This window comes from Octopus bimaculoides, chromosome Z (genome assembly GCF_046866305.1).
Source record: "Octopus bimaculoides isolate indiv1 chromosome Z, ASM4686630v1, whole genome shotgun sequence".
Taxonomy (NCBI): Eukaryota; Metazoa; Mollusca; class Cephalopoda; order Octopoda; family Octopodidae; genus Octopus; species Octopus bimaculoides.
Genome location: NC_142944.1, coordinates 29,059,990 through 29,084,590, shown reverse-complemented (window position 1 = coordinate 29,084,590; position 24,601 = coordinate 29,059,990). Strand labels below are relative to the sequence as shown.

Here is a 24,601-nt window from a genome sequence, read left to right as displayed (position 1 = left end):
TCCAGCCTTTCTTGAGGAAATTTCGAACCTGGGTTCTCATTCCTAAGGTATTTTTCGATGTTGTTGTTATTATTATTATTATTATTGTTATTGTTTAGGTCACTGCTTGGAATCAAACTCGGAATCTTGGGGTTAGTAGCCTGTGTTCTTAACCACTACACCATATACCCGTGGGCAATTATAGAGTGAATTTTAGGGCTTATAAATCTAATATTCTCCTATCCTTCCTTAATACCGGTTCCCATATGCTACTCATATCTGCACTCGGTCTGCTTAGGAGGTTGTTGTGTCCTAGCATATGTGCTGCTTCTTTTAGTTTCATGTTTGGTCTTATTCTTTATAGGATTTATGTGGGTAACAGGTTACTACCTGTAACCTTAGGTATCCACAAGTTTTCAGCAGTCTTTCAAGTGCTTAAAACCCTCCTGATAATCCTTGCTGTTCCTAAGAGATAAAATTTCAGTAGGATCTCTACGATTAGTATTATACTGGACAGACACGGAAACTTAGAGCTCCATAAGTCATAAGAGTGTTTTCAATCTTCCTTCATTAAAAATTTTTTTTTTTTTTTTTGTACAGCCTTGTTTTTAATATTGCCTAGTAGTATTTCTGTTTAGAGACACTCCTGTTTTGCAGGGGATACCCATGTTGGCATATGCCGATGATGTTACCATCATGATGTCGGACACCTCCAAAGTGGAGATGGTCAACTTCATTTTAAATGAATGAATTGTTTGCAGGGGCCAAAATGAATACCAACAAGCTGTTGGGCTTACAGCTGGGCACTGAGGTGGCAGGGGCTATTGGACGCTGGACTGATGGACTAGTTAAACTACTTAGGGTTTGGTTCAGTCCCAACCTCCAGGTAGATAAGAACTGGGATGAGGTGAGGAACTGGGTGGTCAGTCTTACCCCAAAATAAGTAGAGAGGAAGCTGTCCCTGAAAGGTCAGGCAGAGGTGGTGAATGCCTACATTACTTTCATCATCATCATTTATCACCTGACCATCATACCTTCCCCAGTTACTGCTTGATCAGGCTGGGGTATCTCTTATTTATTTTCTTGTTGAAGAGATGCATTCCAATGATCAGCAGAGATATACTTTTCTCTTTTTTCTTATCATTTCATTATATGTAATCCCCCAAACTTTATGCATGTGTAGTGACGCCTTAATAGCAGACATTTCCGGAAAGCTTATCCAAGCATGCGCAGGGACTGGTTCCGGAGGGAATACAGGAAGAGTCTCATGCGTATGCGTGGTCATTCGATATCCAAGCTTCGCGCCCTTATTCATTCTCTTTCTCGGCCGGCCAGCGAGGAGCCAAGACGTACAAGCAGTCTCTCCCCAACATTCCAACTCTGGAGACAGTCTTTCCAACATTCCAACTCTGGAGCTAGACAAATAACCACTCAACATCAATGACGGCGTCTCAGCAACCAGAGGGCGAAGTGCTGCCTATTTCCTCTGTAAATAAATATTGTTGTGTTGATGGTTCAGAATCAGCGTTCCGTTGTTTCTTCTAGTAATTTAATGTACGGAAGCAGGTGTACACCTAATGGTGTATAACCACTTTCCTACAATTGGAGACTGCCATAATGAAAGAGTTTAATACTAACCGACTTGTGCATCCCTTTCATTATGAAAACGACATGTCAACAACAAATCCACTCAGTCATGTTATTAAGACATTCCTACAATTGGTGACCCCGACGCAAGAACAAATGCAGCCCGGAGAATCCCTACAATTGGTGACCCCGACTCAAGAACAAACGCAGCCCGGAGATTTCCTACAATTGGTGACCCCGACTCAAGAACAAACGCAGCCCGGCACTTTCCCACAATTGGTGACCCCGAATAAAGAACAACTGCGGCCGAGGCTTCTGATCTACCGACCGATACCACCACCAGAGAATGCACACACTCACTCGCATCAGCTTATTCCACAGCTGCAGGACTTTCTTTTGGTCATCACACGGTACTTTCCTACAATTGGTGACCCCGAATAAAGAACAACTGCAGCCGCGAAAATCTGAACTGCCGACCAATAATACTACAATTGGTACCCCGAGCTAAAAGATCTACAGACCTCGTTTTCAACAGCCATTGAATTCGTATGTTTCCCGACGTTCAACTTCAGGGTGGCCTCTACATTCTCATCCATCACAAGTGAAAAGCTAAGAAAATTTTTTCTACGTTAAAGTTTTTCATTTTGTCCAATGTGAATACCCATCAGAGTGTAAGTATCTTGAGAGAAAAGCTGAACATTAGAAGCATCAGTTGTGGCGTGCAAGAGAGACGATTGCGCTGGTATGGACATGTGGTGAGAATGGAGGAGGATAGCTGCGTGAAAAAGTGCCACACCCTAACAGTTGAGGGAACCCGTGGAAGAGGTAGGCCCAGGAAGACCTGGGCTGAGGTGGTGAGGCAAGACCTTCGTACATTGGGCCTCACCGAGGCGATGACTACGGACCGAGACCTTTGGAAATGGGCTGTGCGTGAGAAGACCCGGCAAGCCAAGTAAGATCGTTGCCAGTGCCCCTGGACTGGTTCTTGTGCGGGTGGCACATGAGATGCACCATTTTGAGCGTGGCCGTTGCCAGTACCGCCTGACTGGCTCCTGTAGGATTGTCGAGCGAGATCGTTGCCAGTGCCCCTGGACTGGCTTGTGCGGGTGGCACATAAAAGACACCATTTCGAGCGTGGCCGTTTTCGTGCGGGTGACACGTAAAAGCACCCACTACACTCTCTGAGTGGTTGGCGTTAGGAAGGGCATCCAGCTGTAGAAACTCTGCCAAATCAGACTGGAGCCTGGTGTTGCCATCCGGTTTCACCAGTCCTCAGTCAAATCGTCCAACCCATGCTAGCATGGAAAGCGGACGTTAAACGATGATGATGATGATGATGAATGACTTCCAGAGCCTATAACCAAAGACTTCTTTGCGGCTGAGACCTTTGTGGTTTTTCACACAAAGAACTTCACGGTTATTTCATCCTAACAACTTTTTGAGCAGTTTCCTACATGTTTCACGAGACATCAATTTATTCTTACACAGCGTCCTCTACTTGCTGAAAATAGCAGTAAAATGCACAGTTACATTTCAGTGAGTACATAACATTTGTTAATGCTTACTTGTTCGTCACCTCTCCGTTTCTCTTGGCCGGAGAATGGAAGAGTTACTGGCTTATCTTCATTTGCATCGGGATCTTTTGGTCATTTTCACTCGCAGCTCTGAATTCATGACAGCATTTTCCAGCAATGCCACTCAACGGTACCTCTCAAATAGACGCCCTGTCAAATTTCTCTCTCCTGATACGCACCACCAGCTACCATCCCGCTTCTAATGGGATGGTTGAGCGTTTTCATAGGCAATTTAAGGCTGCCTTACATGCCTCGCCCAACCCGCAGTCTTGGGTTGAATTTCTTCAAGGTCGACGCAAATGGTCGTACAGAGATTGTGTCTGTCGACCGTCTGAAAAAGCGTACCTTGACAAACCCTCAACTTTCGTGTACGACATGCCCGTTTTTCAAACACCACACACCACTGTCAACATCATTACCACCACACATACAGAACACAGCTACAGCTACAGCCAGTTTCCAGCGACGACATCAACAACCACTACGAACTACAAGCATCGCCCCCGACGTTGCCAACAGCAATACGACTCTACGTACTACCAACATCGTCAACATGACTTCTACACATACACAAGCAACCAACATCAACAAGCGCGGTTTTATCTCGACCCTGTTAGAGTGGATGTTTCCACTCACGATCAACAGACCAGCCAGAATATTCAGTACCAGGTAACACAGGTCCCAGCCGGCATCCGATGCTCAACTACAGCTCTGTTCCTTGACCGCAACTTCCTGCGTATGAACATTCTAAATCTCCTTGTGTAACTTTTATAGAATATTCCATACCAGGTAACACAGGTCCCAGGCAGCATTGACACTCAACTACAGCTCTGCTCCTTGACCGCAACTTCCTGCGTATGGACATTCTATCTCCTTGTGGAATTTTAATACGAACTGGTTTTCTCTATCTCAGTGTTTTAAGACTTTTCACAGTCTATATTACAGACACTTTTACTATGTTCTGTGTTTTCTCTCTCACACACACTTGTGCACTCATATATTTTCTTTCCTTTCAGAAAAAAACAAAAAGCAGACTTTTACATCGCGTGATTCCAGTTTCCTGGACAGTTGTCATCACGGTTGTTTTGTCATTGTCAATTCATTTGTACATTGCATGCATGTATCTCACAAGTGTACATTCATTTCTTTGATTTTTCTTTGTGTGTGTTTGTGCCACATCTTATGGGTGGTTTCGGTGGCCATCTTGCCTCAGGCGTCCCTCCAAATTTTCTATTTTTGTGCTTTCGGCACTCGCGGGGAGCCATGTAGTGACACCTTAATAGCAGACATTCCGGAAAGCTTATCCACACATGCGCAAGGACTAGTTCCGGAAGGAATACAGGAAGAGTCTTGTGCGCATGCGTGGTTGTTCGACACCCAAGCTTCGCGCCCTTTTTCATTCTCTTTTCTCGCCGGCCGGCGAAGAGCCCAGACGTACAAGCAGTCTCTCTCCAACATTCCAACTCTGGAGACAGCTCTTTCCAACATTCCAACTCTGGAGCTAGACAAATAACCACCAACATCATTGACGGCGTCTCAGCAACCAAAAGGGTGAAGTGCTGCCTATTTCCTCTGTAAATAAATATTGTTGTGTTGATGGTTCAGAATCTGCATTCCGTTGTTTCTTCTAGGAATTTGATGTACGGAAGCGGGTGTACACCTAATGGTGTATAACCACTTCCCTACACATGTTTTTCTATTGTCCCCCTTCTCTTTTGCCTTTGTAGCAAGTAAAAGAAATCATCATAATCATTATTTTTTTTATTATTAATATTATTAAGTTGGTTACCTAGCAGAATCATGAGAACATTGGACAAAACACTTAGTAATATTTCTTCTCACACTCTAAGTTCTGAGTTCAAATTCTACTAAGGTCAACTTTTTTCCCTTTCAGGATCAATAAAATTACATCAGTTGAGCAGTGGAACTAATGTGATTTGCTAAGCCCCCTCTCCACAAAATTGATGGCTATGTGTCAAAATTTGAAAGTATTATTATTTTATTTATCACCATCATCATCACTATCATTTCATACATTGCTACAATTCAAATTTTAGATTTTGCTTTTGTATCTGGTTTGCAAGATTCTTTATGTGAATTTATGTGTTGAAAGAAATTTTGTTGCATCTTAGGAGAATCATTATTCCAATATTATTAACACACACACTGGTTCAATTCCACTCCCTTATTATTAGTCAGATAGTTAAATATCCAACTAACTGATCCGATTGTTTGTTTAATTTGGTTTGACAATAAGTCATTTGTTTTGTTTGTCAAAGCTCTTTCATTACTACTTGCAACCTTGGATATTTAACCTATTGACTAATAATAAAGGAGTGAAATTAAACCAGTGCATGTGTTAATAATATTGGCATAAATACTCACCTTAGATACAAAAGAAAATTGTATATAAAATATATAAAGAAATTACGGAGATGCACTTGCATAGCAAGTGACCTGATCTGAGATCGTGTGCTGGAACGAAAACAATTGCAGCGTGGAAGGTGTTTATAAGCCATTTAAAATAACACACAAAATCCGTTAGATTCACTTCAACATTTAAATTTAATTTGTCAAAATATTTTCGTCGCTTTGAGACCGCGACCTGTTCACTGACAAAATTCTGTGCTTGTTATTTTAAATGGCTTATAAACACCTTCCACACTGCAATTATATAAAGAAAATTTTATATAAAGTTTATTATTATTGATGCATTTTATTATGATTTTATTATTTTATTTTAAACATAATTTAATCATCATCACTATCATTTAATATCTGCTTTCCATGCTAGCATGAACTGGGCAGTTTGACAGGGCTGGCAAGCCAGAACACTATGCCAATCTCTACTGTCTGCTTTGACATTGTTTCTGCAGCTGGATGCCCTTTCTAACACCAACAACTTTACAGAGTGTGCTGGGTGCTTTTTATGTGACACCAGCATGAGCAAGATTGCCAGGTCAACTTGCAAGGCAAAGACCCCTCAACTGAGAGATGGAGTAGTACTGAGGGTGATGGCTTTATGCTAGGTGATGAAAGGATAAACTATGATAGAGGGACAAGTGTCTTTCAGTAGAAGGGATACATGACAACTTCAGTAAAAAAAAAAAAAAAGAGGGAGAGAGTGAGTGAAGGTGGTGAAAAAGATCTGGGCATATCTTCAATTTACTGGCAAGGATGTATAAATGAAGTGGTTCAAAAGATTGGATAGAGTGAGTGGGCAGATAGGTTTCTAAGAGTGCAGAAAGAGAGTGGGAGATGGATGGGAGGAGAATGTAGTGAGTGAACAAGGATGGATGAAGTGGGAGTTAGAAAGATGAGTTGCAGAGGAGAGATTGTGTGCAGATAAGTTTGCTAAATTACAAAAGTAGGAAGTTGCATCTGCAAACAAGGTGTGTGCAAACATTTGCTTAGAGGTTCATACACATTTCAAAATAATTATCAAATTATTTTATTAATCATAATTTTATACTTATTCTTTATCTTTTACTTGTTTCAATCATTAGACTGCAGCCATGCTAAGGCACAGTCTGGAAGAGTTTTTAGTTGAATAAATCAACTCCGGTACTTATTACATTTTGTGTAAAGCCTGCTACTTATTCTATTGGTGTATATTACTTTTGTCATAGTTTTACATTATTGTCCTTAATTCTTTCATTTGCCACTAGGCTGATGAATGAAGAGACAATATTTAACAAACAAAACTCACCCTTCTGATGTACTCCTCAGTTTTCGTTTTCATTTCTGTAGTTAGTACTCTGTCAGATTCTAATACTCCTAAATACTTATAACTCTCTCCTCCTTTCAATGAATTTAATGTCTGGCTATCTTGTAATTGGATGTCTTCGCTGTTGACTACCTGTCCCCTTCTCATGACTAATATTGCACACTTATCTGTGTCAAATTCCATGCCTATATCTTTGTTGAAGAGTCTTACAGTCTGTATTAAGGAATCTATATCTTTTCCATTCTTACCAAAAAGCTTCAGATCATCCATGAAGAGCAAATGGTTAATTTTTCCATTACTATTTCTGAACTGATACCCTGCCTTTGCCTTCCTTAATACTAAACATAGAACAAATATTAAAAGAGACAAATATCAAACATAGAACAAATATTAAAGGGGACAATGAGTTCCCCTGGAAAATGCTTCTTTTGATATTAACTTTCTCTAAGAGTGTGTCACCTGAGTAGAGATCTACTTTCCATTTCTTCATGCTAAAGCTAATTAATTCTCTTATATTGTCTGCTATACTGAATATACTCAGACAGTCACTTACCATGAGTGTGGGATTATGTCATAGGCTTTCCTATAATCTATCCATGCTATTGTTAAATTTTTCATTATAGCTTTTACTTCATTTAGAACTGCTTTGTCTATGCATTCCTCTAGCCTTCTTTCTGCAACCTTTTTGTTCTTCTGGTAGTAAATTCTGATTGTCAAGGTACTCATAAATGCTTTCTAAAAGCATTCCTGTTAACTGCTTCCACATTAATGGTAAGCAAGTGATTGGTCTATAATTGCTAGCTGTTTTACCCTTGCTCCTGTCCTTCATAATGAATATTATCCTCCCTCTAGTCATCCAATCTGATATTATTCCGCCATTAAAGCAATCCTAAAGTTGTTCCCTCAGTCTCCCATTTAAACTAACCCATAGACTAAATTTGGTCCTGGACTCTTCCAATTCAGCATCTTTCCTAACACTTTACTCATTACTGCACTAGTTAATCTTAGATCTAGCTGCTTTCACTCACTACTTCTTCCCTCACTTTCCTTAACCATACTGCATCTCCATATTAATTGACTGGTTTATTCCAAATATTACTCCAGAATTTTCTATCTTCTTCTGCATTAGGTTTCTCATCTTCAGTACTTCGTTCTCCACTATCTATTTGGTTATTAAATCTATTCTGGTCTGTCTCAAATAATCTATTCTGTTCATACTAATCTATTCTTTTCTTATATCTGGAGAGCTTGCCTGTTACTGCTATGATACGCTGTTTCAACTCTTCCATTACTGTCCCAAATCCTTTCTCATTGACTAAGTGTCTTTCCTCAAGGGAAGATTTGCAGCTTGCGTTTCATAAGTTGTTTTCCAGGCTTCTATTCTACTCAGATCTTGTCTTAAAGACTTCACTTTATTTTGTAGTCTCCTTTTCCACATTTACTCTTTTTGATTTTTCCCTGTAAGATATCTAATTTTCTAGTGACTACTGCTCCTCCTGCCTCGGTCAATAAGTTAGTATCGCCTATATTTTTTGTATTGTGTGTTGTTTGTTTGTGCAGGTTGTGTTCCTCTGTCAGGTATCGGCTTTCTATGGCACATGTGGGCTTTGTTCATTTTGTTGGATATTTACAATATGAGTTTATTCCTGTATGTTTTTGGAGGAGTGTTGTGTAGTAGTGTGTGTAAATCATAAATCAGCTTTCATAGTATTTATGGTTATCTATCCACTGTTCTTTCTGTTTTGGTTGATTTTGTTACAGGTTCAATTTTTACAGTGTTTACTTTTTTAACTGAACATCACCCATGGACATGTGTTGATGTTTCTTTCATAGTTATAATTATTATTGGTGTATCAGTAAGACACTGAGAAGAAATAACAATGTGCATATATAGAGAGTTCTTATATAAATATGAATGTACATGTAATTAAAACTTAAAATTAAAAAATTTTTCTCACAGGTTTGCAGTTTTCGTATAAAAATATTGCAGCATTTACATTTTTATGCACATGTTGCTGTCTAAGAGGAAGCTATTTTTTTGTATATATATAGGTGCAGGAGTGGCTGTGTGGTAAGTAGCTTGCTTACCAACCACATGGTTCTGGGTTCAGTCCCACTGTGTGGCACCTTGGGCAAGTGTCTTCTACTATAGCCTTGGGCCGACCAAAGCCTTATGAGTGGATTTGGTAGACAGAAACTGAAAGAAACCCGTCGTATATATATGTATATATATATGTGTGTGTGTGTTTGTGTCTGTGTTTGTCCCTCCAGCATCGCTTGACAACCGATGCTGGTGAGTTTACATCCCCGTAACTTAGCGGTTTGGCAAAAGAGACCAATAGAGTAAGTACTAGGCTTACAAAGAATAAGTCCTGGGGTCAATTTCCTTGACTAAAGGTGGTGCTCCAGCATGGCCACAGTCAAATGACTGAAACAAGTAAAAGAGTATATACTCCATATAACAAAAATCTTTCAGTTTCCAGAGATCATTTACATTAAGACATTGTTTTCTCTCATTGTTGTGGATTCTTAATTCCTGCTTCATGATGGTTTCATATTTGTTCTATCTTCCTAGCAGCTCACTGTCACATATCCATGGTGTTTGGTATTCACTGTGGTATTGTTATTGTTATTATTATTATTGTTATTATTATTATTATTATTATTATCATTGTTATTATTATTATCTATTTCAGATATCAACTATGTTTTGCTTGAAGAATTAGAAACACTGGGTTTCCAGTGGATTCTATCATAATGAACTGGTTTAAACGTACCAGTAACAATAAGCAGGAAGCCCGACCATTTCCACCTGGAAACAAAGATGAGTATGGCTTTCCTGAAATGCATCCTCGACGAGAAACTGACCCTGCAACATGCCTTGAAGTTTTCCAAAACCACTGGAAGCAAGCATGGATGGTGATAGAAGATGCAGATGGCTTATTAAAAGAACTGTATAGCATGGATGAGGTTGAGACCGTGATGCATAACTTCGAACAAATGATGACACTTCTTGCCGGTGAAGAAAGCTACGATGATGACCACCACCAAGGACGACCAGGACCTATTCTTGTACTAGTCATAAAAGATAACACTTTTGAAAAGTTTAGTCAATGGTGTGGACAGATTCATGAACTGGAAGAAAAATTGATATGTGAGCAACTGAAAATCTTCTATCATCTAATAGCTCACTCTGAGCAGCTACTTCTCATACACAAAGCAATCGTACATCCTTTGATGACGCTGCTTTCGTCATGTACTCAATATCTAAAATCAAAAGAAGTAGAGGAGCTCTTAGCTCAGGTATTGCATCAAATCTGCCTTTGCATTTCACAGCAGACATCTACACTGGAAACATTTTTCTCAATGGATGAAGGAAAAGTGCCAGCTGAATGTCTGATATTCTCTTTAATCCTATACATCCATCGAGATGGAAGGGTTGGTCAGCAGGCACGTGAAGCTCTCCTTTTAATTATGGCTTTGTCCAATAAATACCCACACATTGGCAGATACATAAGCGACTACTGTCCAGTAAGTATGATTTTACATATTTTATTTTTGTTACACTATTATATTTTAAACATTTTTCTTTATTATATATATTCTCTTTTTCTCTCTCCATATATATATATATATATATATATATAAAAACAAATAATAAATGAGTATATGCATATATACGTACAGGTATGTGCATACCTACGTCTACCTGTATATATAGGTGCATATCTGGGTACAGGACATTGCAAACAAAACATAGACAAGAAAATAATAATAACCAGAGTACAGAAAACACACAAGCCACATAGAGAACATTTTACTTCATCAGCTACCCCCATTATAACACCGGCGTTTCGAAGAGTTGGGTAGGACGTATCGTTAAAACGGCTCTCCCCATGGAACGCAAATTAAATTTGTATACACAAATTAAACCTGTGCCATGGAGGAATGTAGTGGCGGACAAAAAACAAGACAGGAAAACAAATGGAAAAGGCAATGCGGCCAGACGTGAAAAATTATGTGTATATGAACGCTGTGAGGCACGAACTTGAAAGTGGGGACGAAGTAAGTTCGCGTGTTTGCTCGGCGATAGCCAAGGAAGAAAAGGATTAGTGACCGGAAGCTTGTGACCATGCAGGGGTAAGGGAGAGAGAGAGAGAGAGGAAATATGTATATATATATATATATATACATATATATATATACCTGAGTAAGCACATAAATGTGAAACAAGGTGGAAAAAAATAGTACTTGAATACCAGAGGTAGAATAATATGCTTTATTAAAAAGCAGCAAAAATATCACAAAAACTGTTACTCAGAGTTTTACATTCCCATTCGTTGGACAGTTTTGTTTAGAATCAAAACGAAACTGTCCAACGAACGGAAACGTGAAACTCTGAGTAACAGTTTTTGTGATATTTTTGCTGCTTACTTGGGCACCAGCAAAGAAACTTCTGATCTCCAAGAAAAATCAAAGATCCTGTCTCGATTTCACTCATGAACATGTCATTTGGACAGAAGAACAGTAGTCACAGGTTCATTTTAGTGATGAATCGAAGTTTAGTGTGATTGGTTCCAATGGCAGGATGTACGTCCAACGAACATGTATGAAGAAAATATATATGTGTGTGTGTGTGTGTATGTATTTATATATGTATATATATACATACACATATATATATATATAGATATATATGTATATATTTATATATGTGTATATATATATATATAATACATACATATATGTGTGTGTGTGTGTATGTATTTATATATGTATATATATGGTTGGCGTTAGGAAGGGCATCCAGCTGTAGAAACTCTGCCAAATCAGATTGGAGCCTGGTGTTGCCATCGGGTTTCACCAGTCCTCAGTCAAATCGTCCAACCCATGCTAGCATGGAAAGCAGACGTTAAACGATGATGATGATGATGTGTGTGTGTATATATATACACACACACATACACACACACATAGAACTATAACAAAATAAATTTGTAAGATACTGCATGAGTGAAAATATATATGAAAGAAGGTTTGAAAATGCAATTTTAAACAAGTTTATTCACTTGACCTGTTTCACTTTTTTAGAAAAAGATTGTCAAAAGTAAAAATGTAAAGCTTTGTGGTGTTAAGCACTGGTTGTCACAAAAGTATTAAAATACATATACACATTCTTTGATAATAATAAGAAATGTTAAAAACAGTTTACAAGAAAGTATTTCAACCAAAGTATTAGGAATTCAATAAAAATCATGTTTCTTTGGTAGTATATATATACACAGAAGGAGATATATTTAAGAATTTAGAAAAAATTGGAGAGGAACTGACCTGTCTTTTTGGCATTTTTTCTGTCTTGTGTGTAGCTAAGGAATATTTGCTATTTTAAGGGACAGTGTGGGAGGTTGGTTGGAGTGGGGGGAAGGAAGAGCAATGTGGAATTAAAAGGATTTTTTTGTTTCTGGGCTAATCTGTCATGGTTCAGTGGTTTTGGGGACTGGTCTTAGAGGTCAGAATGATGTGAGTGTGTTTGTCTCTGTGCACGTCTCTATGTGTCTGTGTGTATATACATATGTTTGTGTGTGTGGGTCGTTTTTTGATTGGTCCCAGAGTTTATTGTGGCATGTGTATATGGGTCTATGTGTGTTTTATATTTGGTAGGATGGTGTGTGTATATGTGTGCATATATATTTGTATATATGGATCTTTTTTAAAACGGGGGGGGGGGCCACATTTTTCATTTACGAAACACTTTGAAACTTGGAACACTGGTAGAATGTGTCATATAAAACATCTTTTTCTCTTAGTCTTCTTAAAAAAAAAAGAAATCCCTAAGTTATTCCATGTTAAAGTTGTCGTATTTCTGTAATTTCAACCAATCACTGACGTCCATTCAGCCGATATACATAAAGTGCCGACTACATAAACAAACGATTCTGAAACAATTCTATCGGTGATAGGGTTAGGGTTAGGGTTAGGGTAAAACAGCAAATTTAAAAAGAAAAAAGCAAATAAAACGAAGAAAAAAAAAAGAAAATGAAAAAAGCAAATAAAACGAAGCTATGGAAATTAAATATGCTTTACACCGCTTAATCAGCCAAAGGAGTAAATGTAAACAACTGAATACTTGTCAGTGATTGGTTGAAATTATCGAAATAAGACAATTCTTTACATGAAATAAATTCGAATACAAAAATATTTTTCTGTTCTATAACACAAAATAGATAAGTATACGAAGTTTGAAAGTCTTTCGGTACCAAAAACACTACGTAAAACATTAATGAAAAATGTGGCCCCCGTTTTAAAAAAGATCCGTATATATATATATATGTATATATATATATATATATATATATATATATATATATATATATATATATATATATATATATACAATTGCAGCGTGGAAGGTGTTTATAAGTCATTTAAGAAACGCACAAAAACCATTAGATTCACTTCAACATTAAAATTTAATTTGCCAAAATATTTTTGTCGCTTTGAGACCGCAACCTTTTCACTGGCAAAATTCCATACTGCATCTCATGTCAGTGAACAGGTCGCAGTCTCAAAGCGACGAAAATATTTTGGCAAATTAAATTTTAATGTTGAAGTGAATCTAACGGTTTTTGTGTGTTTCTTAAATGGCTTACAAACACCTTCCATGCTGCAATTGTTTTCGTTCCAGCACATGATCTCAGATCAGGTCACTTGCTATGCAAGTACATCTCCCGTAATATATATATATATATATATATATATATATATATATATACATATGTATGTATGTGTATATGTATATATGTATATATGTGTGTATGTATATGTGTATATATATATATATATTTATATATATATATATATATATATATATATATATATATATATATATATATATATATATATATATATATAAATTATAATAGAGGGTACATAAAACACTACCTTGCTAGATATAAAAGCTAAAAACCTCAAATAAGCCACCAATCACACTGAAAAACATAATGGACCAGCAGAAATCAGGCAAATGAACAAAAATTTAAGAAACTTGGCTAAAAGCTGTAGAATTAGGTAATCGATATACCTGGGTCATGATTTTGAATTCTGGGCTATGCTTTAATTCTCTTCAGCAAGTCTTACAATACCCAATATGAAAAATCCAACTTGCCTCTCTGAATCCATTATGCATTAAATAGCTCCACACCAAATTCAAAACAATTTCATTACATAGTATATATATATATATATATATATATAAATGAGTAAATATTCAAATGAATATTCATATAGATATTATTTTTATTATTATTATCAGCAGCAAATATAAATAATTGGTTATAACAACAACAACAATAATATTAGTGGTCAGCTACCAGCAATAGCATGAAATTGCTATACAATGAAAATTATAATTATATTAGACAGTACATGAAGCACCAGATTGCTGAAATTCTACAGCTTTAAGCCTAGTTTCTTAAATTTTTGTTCATTTGCCTGATTTCTGCTGGTCCATTGTGTTTTTCAGTGTGATTGGTAGCTTATTTGAGGTTTTTAGCTTTTATACCTAGCAAGCTGGTGTTTCATGTACCCTCTGTTATAATTATAATTTTTATTGTATAGCAATTTAACACTATTATTGCTTGCTGGCCTCTAATATTATTGTTGTTGTTATTATCAATTATTTATATTTACTGCTGATAATAATAATTATAATAATATCTATATGAATATTTACTCAGATATACACACAAATATGTGTGTTTATTCCTTTTCTAATAGTTCATTTTTGCTTTATATTCCCATAGTTTGTTCCTATAAAAGAAACCTACTTATAGTTATTTATATGAATTGTTTTGCTATTTTTCTACACATTTGCTTGCTTTTTTTTATTGTTTTTTTTTTTTTTAATGATCAGTTTGAAATTCTTACTAATTAAAATGTATTGCTTTCTTAAGGTTCTGGCAACAGGGCTAAGTGGACTGTTTTCTTCCTTGCCACGCAAAATAACAATAACCAATGAAGACTGGTATTGCTTGACGCTAGAAGACTGCAAAGATATTCCTGATTTGATGCTTTTTCTAAACTCCTTAGAATTTTGCAATGCTGTTTTACAGGTACAATCATATATTAATTGTTGAGTTCTCTGATTATTTGTGTGTGTGTGTGACTTTTATATGTTTATTTTGTTGTGCAATGATATAAACAATAACATGTCCTGTAAGAAATGAAATAATACTATTTAGAGCTATATGTATTTTTCACATTAAAACATATCACTGAGGTATTGCTTCATTGTCAAACCCTAACCCTTCCCTGTTTTCAAATAAGAAGGGTTTCATACTACACCACTTCAAAAGTACAGAGCCAGTGGACAATTTGCTTACAGTGAATGCCAACAGATTTCTTACCCTCTGTAGCTCACTGCTTTTTGATACGAAGTGCAGAATTTAAACATTCAAGCAAGCACTCACACACACACACACACACACACACACACACACAGTTATATTAATTAAGTAACTAGAAGATGGATTTGGTATTAAACTTTATTTTGTACAATGTTTGTTTCAACCCATCTTGCTATTGTCCTTTATGTGTTGGACTCTGTTCAGCATGTTGTGTTGTGTCCATTTTGCAGTCTGAGTCTCATCAGGTACATCCATAACGTTGTGTCTCACTAAAGATCTTCAGTATCGGCTGCCATGTTGTTATATGCTTATCTAGTTAGGGAATGAATAAAATGCATAGAATGAATAAAATGCATAGAAATCTTGTGTCCTGTTTAGATAAAATGACCCAATCAGCTATCGCTTTCATGAATAATAAAAATAATAATAGGCTAACCACAAGCAATAATATAAATAGAACCCATTGGACTGGTAATGGCAGCACACATGCAAACAAAAAAACTGACCAAGTATGTTCATGCAGGGACCAATTGAAATGCCCTCTGGACAAACAATGCATGACCCAAAATGTGGTGTACAAGTACACCATAAATACTAGAGGAGGCTCCTACATATATATCAGTGCATCAGCTGCTAATTTCAAAAATTGGTATTTCAACCACATCATCAACTTTCAAAAAATCCTTAAACGGTACACAGCATCATTGGCCAATTTCATCTGGCAACTCAAGGAAGAGAAGGCAAAATACAACCTGGTCAATAATTAAACATGTGAGTTCCTATAATACACTATCCCAGAAATGCCAGCTATATTCCAAGGAGTCACTGTCAATATTATTAACAAAGGGGCAGCTTATAAACAGATTTACTGAATGACTACTCTGATGCATGCATACTGCTAAACTCACGTTCACACACTACAAAATAAACCACACCTCACCAACAATTCAGATTAATCCTAACCCCTACCATCACAAGTTAAAACCTCATGAACTGCAACCATGGAACCTATACCAAGGAAGGGCTGCATGTGAATGCTACTTGTATTTAGACATGTAACCTTACAATGGAGATGCATATAAGTAAAATGTACCAACAAACACTAGCAAGCTTGAGGGATGCATGGAGAAGTGGACATGCGTAAATCTAAAAGGGAAGGCAGGCTTGTCTAAATGCATACATGTCTGTTTGTGCACATGTACAGATATGCATAACGACGATGATGATGATGATATATATATATATATATATATATATATGAGTGTGCCTGTGTATGGGTTTATGTCTGCATATGCACATGTATGTGTATGTGTGGGTGTTGCACATGTATATGTAGGCACATGCATATGTCTTTGTGTATGTGTAGGAAGGTATATGTTGGTGTGAGCATGTGTACGTATATGTATATATGTGTAAAACACATGCACACACACACACATATATATATATATATATATATATATATGTAACCTTCGAGCAGATAGTCAGCAGCGCCGCCTGGCTAAGGCTTGGCTACTCTGCATTGACAAGGGGCAACACCCTGAAACTAGTCTAGTCTGCAGATGCCAAACCAGCAGGGGGACACTGCTGACCTCCCCTGTTCGAAGGTTATAAAGGACACAGGTTCGTGTGTCACATAGCTAGCTAGAGGCGATGGCTTCTTGGAGCTAATTCACGGCAGCTTTCGTCCTAATTTTGGGACTGCCATGTTGGCTTGGCGATAACTATTAATTTCCAGTACCGCTGCCGTAGTCTCCTTTAGAGAGACTTAGAAATATATATATGTAAATATATAAAAATAAAAAGATAAAGAGAGCAAAGGTAAGGTTGAAGAATTTTACCCTCCTCAACCTTATATATATATATATATATATATATATATATATACACATACAGACAAGTGTGAGAGTATGTCTATGAACATGTGTAGGGTATATAGATGTGTGTGTGCGTCTCTCTATGTATGTATATATATGTACACAAAACTGTTTGACTAAGTATTAATTTTCCTATTTTTCCTTTTTTTTTTCTTCTTTTCTTCTTCTACTTTCTTTTTCTTCTAATTAGTTATGAAAGCAAAAGCTGATTAGGTTAATTTATCTAAACAGGACAAGATTTCTATTGTCATATTTGAATTTTTGTGTTTCTGTAGTCTTGTTTGCGTTTTATTCATCCCCTACCAAGACAAACATATAACAACATGGCAGCTGACACCCAAGATCTTTAGTGAGACACAACTTTATGGATGTACCTGATGAGACCCAAAATGCAAAATGGATGCAACACATGTTGAACAGAGCCCCACATATAAAGAACAATAGCAAGATGGGTCAAAACAAACATTGTACAGAATAAAGTTTAATACCAAATCCATCTTCTCATTACTTAATATAATTTCCCCAACTGACACTGTGGAGTTCCTGAAGTAGATCCATCAGAAATATACCACAACTGCAGATGACAACAAGTAGCCCAAACTGTGCCAGTGCTCTATTCCACACTAACTCATACCTATAAGTCCAAAATATTATTATTATTATCATCATCATCATCATCATCATCATCATCTTCATCCTCATCATCATCATCATCATCTTCATCCTCCTCCTCCTCATCATCATCATCTAAAACCACTTTGAATCAAAATTTGCGATCTATAGAAAAGGTGTAGGTAGAAACAACATAAGATGTACCTGATGTAAGCTATGGACACATAAGAGGTGCAGCAATATCAAATGAAGGTTAACTGGGAAAATAATTTTCATGTGTGGCAGATGCACAGGGGCAATAAACACTGAAGATGTACAGAAAACAGATTCATTCTCATGCCAGTAGTTGATAGTTTCTGTTACTTGGGTGACCAAGTCATTAGCAAGGATAGATGCTCTGAGAGTATAGCTGCTAGAATAAGAATAGCCTGGACAAAGTTCAAAGAGCTGCTACCTCTGCTGGTAACAAAGGGCTTCTTGCTCAGAGTGAAAAGTAAACTGCATGTGTGCGAACAGCCATGCTATATGGCAGTGAAACATGGGCTGCAACTGCTGAGGACATGTGTAGGCTTGAACAAAATGAAACTAGTGTGCTCCGCTGGATGTGTAATGTCAGTGTGCATACACGACAGAGTGTAAGCACCCTGAGAGAAAAGTTGGACATAAGAAGCATCAGATGTAGTATGCAAAGGAGATGACTGCGCTAGTATGGTCATATGTTGTGTATGGATGAGGACAGCTGTGTAAAGAAGTGTCACACCCTAACAGTGAAGGGAACCTGTGGAAGGGGTAGACCCAGGAAGACATAGGATGAGGTGGTGAAGCAAGACCTATGAACATTGGGCCTCGCAGAGGCAATGACGAGTGACCAAGACCTATGGAGATATGCTGTGTTTGAGAAGGCCTAGCAAGCCAAGTGAGATCATAGCCGTAGCTGATGTCAGTGTCACATAACTGGCCCATTTACAGGTACCTTCCAATTGTCAGGCAATATGCTGAGCTTGAGAAGACTTGTTGAGTCAAATGAAATCATAGTCATGGCCAATGCCAGTGCCACCTGATTGACACCCGTACCAGTGGCACATAAAAAGCACCATACAAGCATGGTGGAGGCCAGTGCTGGTGGCATGTAAAAAGCAGTCAATGCCAGTGCTGCCTGACTGGCTCCCATGCCAGTGGCACGTAAAAAGCACCATTTGAGCATGGTCATTGCCAGTGCTGCCTGACTGGTTCCCATGCCAGTGGCACATAAAAAGCACCCACTACACTCTTGGAGTGGTCAGCATTAGGAAGGGCATCCAGCTGTAGAAACATTGCTAGATTGAATTAGAGCTTGGTGCAGCTTCCTGGCTTGACAGTCCTCAGTCAAACTGTCTGACCCATACCAGCATGGAAAGTGGAGGTTAAATGATGATGATGGTATAGATATATATATATGTGTGTGTGTATGCATACATATATATATATATATATATATTCAGATATACATGTGTGTGTGTGTACATACATACATATATATATATATATATATATATATATATATATATATATACTAGCAGAAATACCCGGCGTTGCCCGGGTTAAAGAGAATAATGAAATCTAAAAACGCCGTCTAGACTATGCATCATCTTTATATATAGAGATGTATATACACACACGCACCCAAACACACGTATATATATGTATATCAATATAAATATATGAAAGTCAATGAAGTTTCGTAAAAGAAGGTGATCATGTACATACTTTCTTGCTGTTGTGATTATAACACCTCATTGTAAACTATGTTCCTTGTTTTCCCTTGTGGAGCATATACAAATAGGTTTTTTGTTGCTGCCCACTCTTGAGCAGCCAACATACAGTTGTCCATGTGAGAAGCAGGGCTCTTCCAAGAGAAGACCAGCTACAGACAGTGTTTGACCCTGATATTTGTTTATGGACATGGCAAAAGTCACACGAAGGCGGAATTGTAGTCTTCTGAATGTAAAAGGAATGTCTGCTCCTGATGGAGTAAGAGGAATTCTTGGAATAAAGACGTCATCCCCTTTTGCACATCCAGAAAGAATGGTAGCCTCGATAACGTGTGACATCATTTTCTAAATAATGCTCATCTGTTATGTTCGGGTTAAAATTTCATCAACATCAAAAATATATGAATTTTCATGGGAGTTATGGCCGTTATGCAAAGAATATAATTTCCAAATTTCATAAAGATCCATTCAGTACTTTTGACGTAGTTTTGGATAAGAAAACAAATGACTAATGTGTGTGTTTGTGTGCATGTGTATGTGTGTGTGATGGGTGTATATATGTATAGATATCTGTATGCATGTATATATGTATATATGTGTACATATTACATGTACATCTATATATATATATACATCTACACATATGTATACATATACATGTATGTATAGATCTATATATATATATACATATACGTGTACATCTATATGTATACATATACATCTCTCTCTTTCTCTCTCTCTCTCTCTGAAAGTATCTGTCATTACAGTATCGAAATGGTGTACATATACATGTATATGTATACATATACATCTCTCTCTCTCTCTCTCTTTCTCTCTCTCTCTTTCTCTCTTTCTCTCTCTGTGAAAGTATCTGTCACTACAGTATCGAAATGTGATTGTTTCAGTTAGTGGAATAGTTTCATTTTTAAAATGAAAGTATTTGACATGAGTGTTTTTGTTTCACTTTTGACACGTAATACTTAAATAGTGGAGGAGATATTATGTTGCCGTGTGCTCGAACTCTGCAAGAAGTTAATAATTTTTTTTGACTAAAACACAACTGGAACCCTAAGTAAGGCATGTGTAAAACTTGAATGAAATTGGTTGCGTAGTTCTCAAGTTTTAGGGATTCACACACACAGACAGACAGACAGACACACATTCTCATTTTTATATATATATACACACACACACACACACACACACACATACATACATACATACATACATACATACATACATACATGTGTGTGTATGTATGTATACATATATACATATATATTGAGAGACAGAGAGTGAGAAAAACCATTCATTATGAACACAGATAACAGATAATGTTATCCAACATTTATTATCAAATTAGTATGTCACAAATTCCTTATTTAAAATTAATTAAAAATTATCTGCCTACTTGAGTCAAAGGCCAGATATTTTTATATTCTCTGCTTAAAATTATTGGCTAATTATTGTTATTGAAAAAGCTTCATCTAAAATTGATCACAATAGGTAACTTCCATTTTATATATTTAATTTACCATTCCCTTTCTATACAGCCAGGATGTTTCAACTTTTGATCTTCTTTCTTTGTGGATTATTATAGTCACTTGATTTGGAATATATATATATATATATATATATACATCACACATACATATACATATATATATATATATATATATAGATAGATAGATGCATATGTATATATACACCCACATGTATATATATGCATCTGTGTGTATATATATATATATATATATACACACACACACACACATATGTATATATGTGTACACAACACTCACACACATGTATGTATATATATGTGTGTGTAAGAAGTAAGATGAGGATCCCATTAGAATCAGGTACTTGAAAAGGTGTGCACCAGGTAGCGTTGGGTAATGTCTGTGGTTCCGGCCTATGGCTGGTGAGAGTCAACATATAAGACAGGATATTTCAGTTGTGTACAGAGAAAACCAACCCTATGAGTATTTAATGCCTAAGGGGCTGGTACAAATTACACATAACTTTGAGTAGTACGTTGTTGATATACTCTAGGGTTGTGAGATAAATAAAATTAGTCACAAAACAAGAAGGAAAGAAAAAGATGCAAGTGGGTACAATGCACAGAATATAAACCAGCATTTTTTAAATTGAGGATCCCTACCCTTCAGTGGGTTGTGAAATAAATAAAATGGGTCATGACCAGAAAAGTTTGAAAAATGCTGCTCTAGGGTGTCTGACAAGTTGTAAATTTCTTGGTGTATTGTAATCAAAATAAATAATAACAAATGATGGATAACTGTCAGCTCATTACAGGTGTTTTTTACATAACTTTTAGTAGAAGAATGAGAACATTACATCATTATAAAAGACCATAATCATCCGATGAGAAGTAATTTTACAAAAGAAAAGAATATCCATTAATACAGCAGGGAAATGTCTGTCAAGGCCAGCTATGAGTGGGAAAATGAGCAACTATGTTGGCAGTTTAGGGTAAGAATGTAGTTCTTTAAAGTGTGTAATTTGAAATCTAAGGTCAGTGATTTGGGTGAGAAGAAGTCTGCTAGACTAGAACACAGGTAGGCCTGAATGAGTTATAGGAGAAAATTTATTATGATAAGCTATGAGTTGTGGGAAGTAAGAAAGGGTTATAAGACAATTAAGGATAAGGGGAAGGGGAAAAAAGAGAAGATAGATAAACCAAACATAAGGGTGAGAGAAAAAGAAAAATGAAATAAAAATAAAAATAAAAGCATATGAGTTGATAGGCATACGAAAGGGTCAAGGTATGAGAGTTTCTTTCTAATGGTAAATGACTAGGGGAGGGAGATAGAGAAACACAGAAATTTAGGAGTATTTGGTGGATATTGGTTGAAAGTGGTGGTGGGGGGGAGTATGGAGGCCATCAAATATGATCAGACTTATGGAATTAAAGTTATAGTAAAGTAGAGTGCTACTTTTCAATAAGGATTTTAAACTTAAAATTTAAAAATTTTAAATTAAAGCAGGATGGGGTTATATAATGAAATACACCTAGTAAAGGATTAGAGGAAGTAACAGATCAGAATCAGGAAGGCCAGTGATAAGGAGAAGTCTAATGATTAACTATGGAATGTTAAACAGGTGGCAGTGATATCAAAATTGGATGGTATAATCATCTTTGTGTGAATCAGGTGAAGCAACTCAAGACTAGTCATGGATACGAGGTTTGGATAATGTGTTCTATCTTCTATATAACAAGGGCTGCTCAAAACTGTATGTTGGTGTAAGGAGTATTTAAGTAGTAGAAATGAAAACGAACTGTCTAGAGTATGCAGACAATTAATAGAAGTTAGGTATTATTGTCATTGCTATTGCATAATACTGGGTACATCACAGATAGAATGGTTAGTTCCTTCAATATAGCATACAAAGCAAGTATAGTAAGAACGGAGAAGATATTGGTAAAGAGAAAATGAGACTAGGAGGGTTCAGAAATGAATGGGTAGATCGATAGGCTAAGGGTCAGTGAAAGAGGAAGTAAATTGGATTGAACCTAGGTTGATTAATGTCCTTAAAGTCTTTGAACATACAAGTAGCCTTATGTATACAGAAAAGACAAAGGTCTAGTTTATTATTTAGTAGATTTTCACTATTAAATCTCTTTAAGATTTCAAATAGCTCTATGCAACAAAGTCTGCATCCATATCTACTGTTTAAGTACAGTTTAGAGACCCTAATGATGTCCCAACTTAAATCAAATTCAACATTGTCTTCTTTGAGCCCCCAAATCTTCATAGCTAGAGATGTTCTGCCAGCCCTATGTTATAATTTAAAAGATGAAAAATGGCTGCATAAGTGCCCCTTGAGGTTTACAGAGCAGCCAATATAGGTACAAGTATTGGTCTTCATTATAACATCACATTTGTAAACCACATTTTCCGCTAAACATTGACCTGAAAGCGGAAAAGATGTTTTGTCTAAACAATTGCACCCAATATTTTCTAATACTTGAAATTTATTGTTACTGGTACATGATCTAATGTTATTATTGCATAATAGTTCAAGCTCAAGAGATTTACCTGTGTTCACATGGTAGTTGGTGGGGTTTATATTACAATGATCAATGCTATTATGATTAAAATTAGTTGCCAAGTCCTGGGTCGGAGACTGTTGGCACTGTAAGAGATTTGACATTCAGATAGTGACACTAAAGGGTCGAAGGTGGGTGGTATAATGGAGTGATTACCAGTGTTAGAGTTCTGCATGTTTAGCATATCAGTAACATAAATAGGGATAGGTGGGCTATCATTACTGCTAGTGGAGAGTATGTTGTAGGAAGGGGTGTTGTGTGAGCTTAAGCTGTCACTATTGGTTACTGTGGCATAGTTTGTACAGCTGCTATCCACATTAGTGGCTGGCTGGCTGGCTGTTGTCAGCATCATCATATCTACTAACTGGCAATACAAGCTCACTGTTGGTGTTGTTGTCTATAGTATTTTTGTTGGTGGATAAAGTAGGAATGTTAATATTATTATTTCAAGTTCCACTTGAAAAGGCAGATGAGAGTAGAGAGGGAAGTGCTGTCTCATAGCAAATTCGTTGAAAGATGGGTGACTGTTGGAAAAATGGCCAGTATAAACGGACCAATTCTGAGAATACACCTGTAAAAAAAAAAAAAAAAAAGGTAATGTAAAAGGAGAAAGGGCTCTATACCCCTTTCTTATTTTTTCTGACCAGGCTCCCGTGGTTTTATGGGTTTTTCCATGTGTAACCTTTCCTTTTTCGAAGCGCCTCCCCCTTTGGGAGTTCTACTTATTTATTTATCTATTTATTTATCTATTTATTTATTATATCTTTCTCCGTTTTCTTCCTCTGTTTAGACGAACTTTCCTACCTTTTCGGACAAAACCTTTTGTAACCTTCGTCCTGTCTTTGTCCTTATATGTCTTTAATTGATATTAGCCCTTGTGGCCAATAAAATGAATTAATATTATTATTATTGTTATTGTTTTTCCAACTTCAATTTTTATTGTGGTGCTAGAGGTATTATTACTACATCTGGCCACGGATAAGTGTTTCTTATTCAGGCCAGCTATAATAGTACCTA

At 36.6% G+C, this 24,601-nt stretch overlaps 1 protein-coding gene across 1 annotated transcript in view; it reads left to right on the top strand.

The window, feature by feature from the left end:
- The first annotated feature begins 9,563 nt into the window (after window positions 1-9,563).
- Window positions 9,564-24,601, top strand: part of LOC106880831 (FHF complex subunit HOOK-interacting protein 1A) — a 50,362-nt gene continuing 35,324 nt past the window's right edge. Inside the window, exons 1-2 of the mRNA XM_052973665.2 lie at window positions 9,564-10,398; window positions 14,820-14,978. Of these exons, the coding sequence (XP_052829625.1) occupies window positions 9,625-10,398; window positions 14,820-14,978 (933 nt within the window). The 5' untranslated portion in view covers window positions 9,564-9,624. The remainder of the gene's footprint in view (window positions 10,399-14,819; window positions 14,979-24,601) is intronic.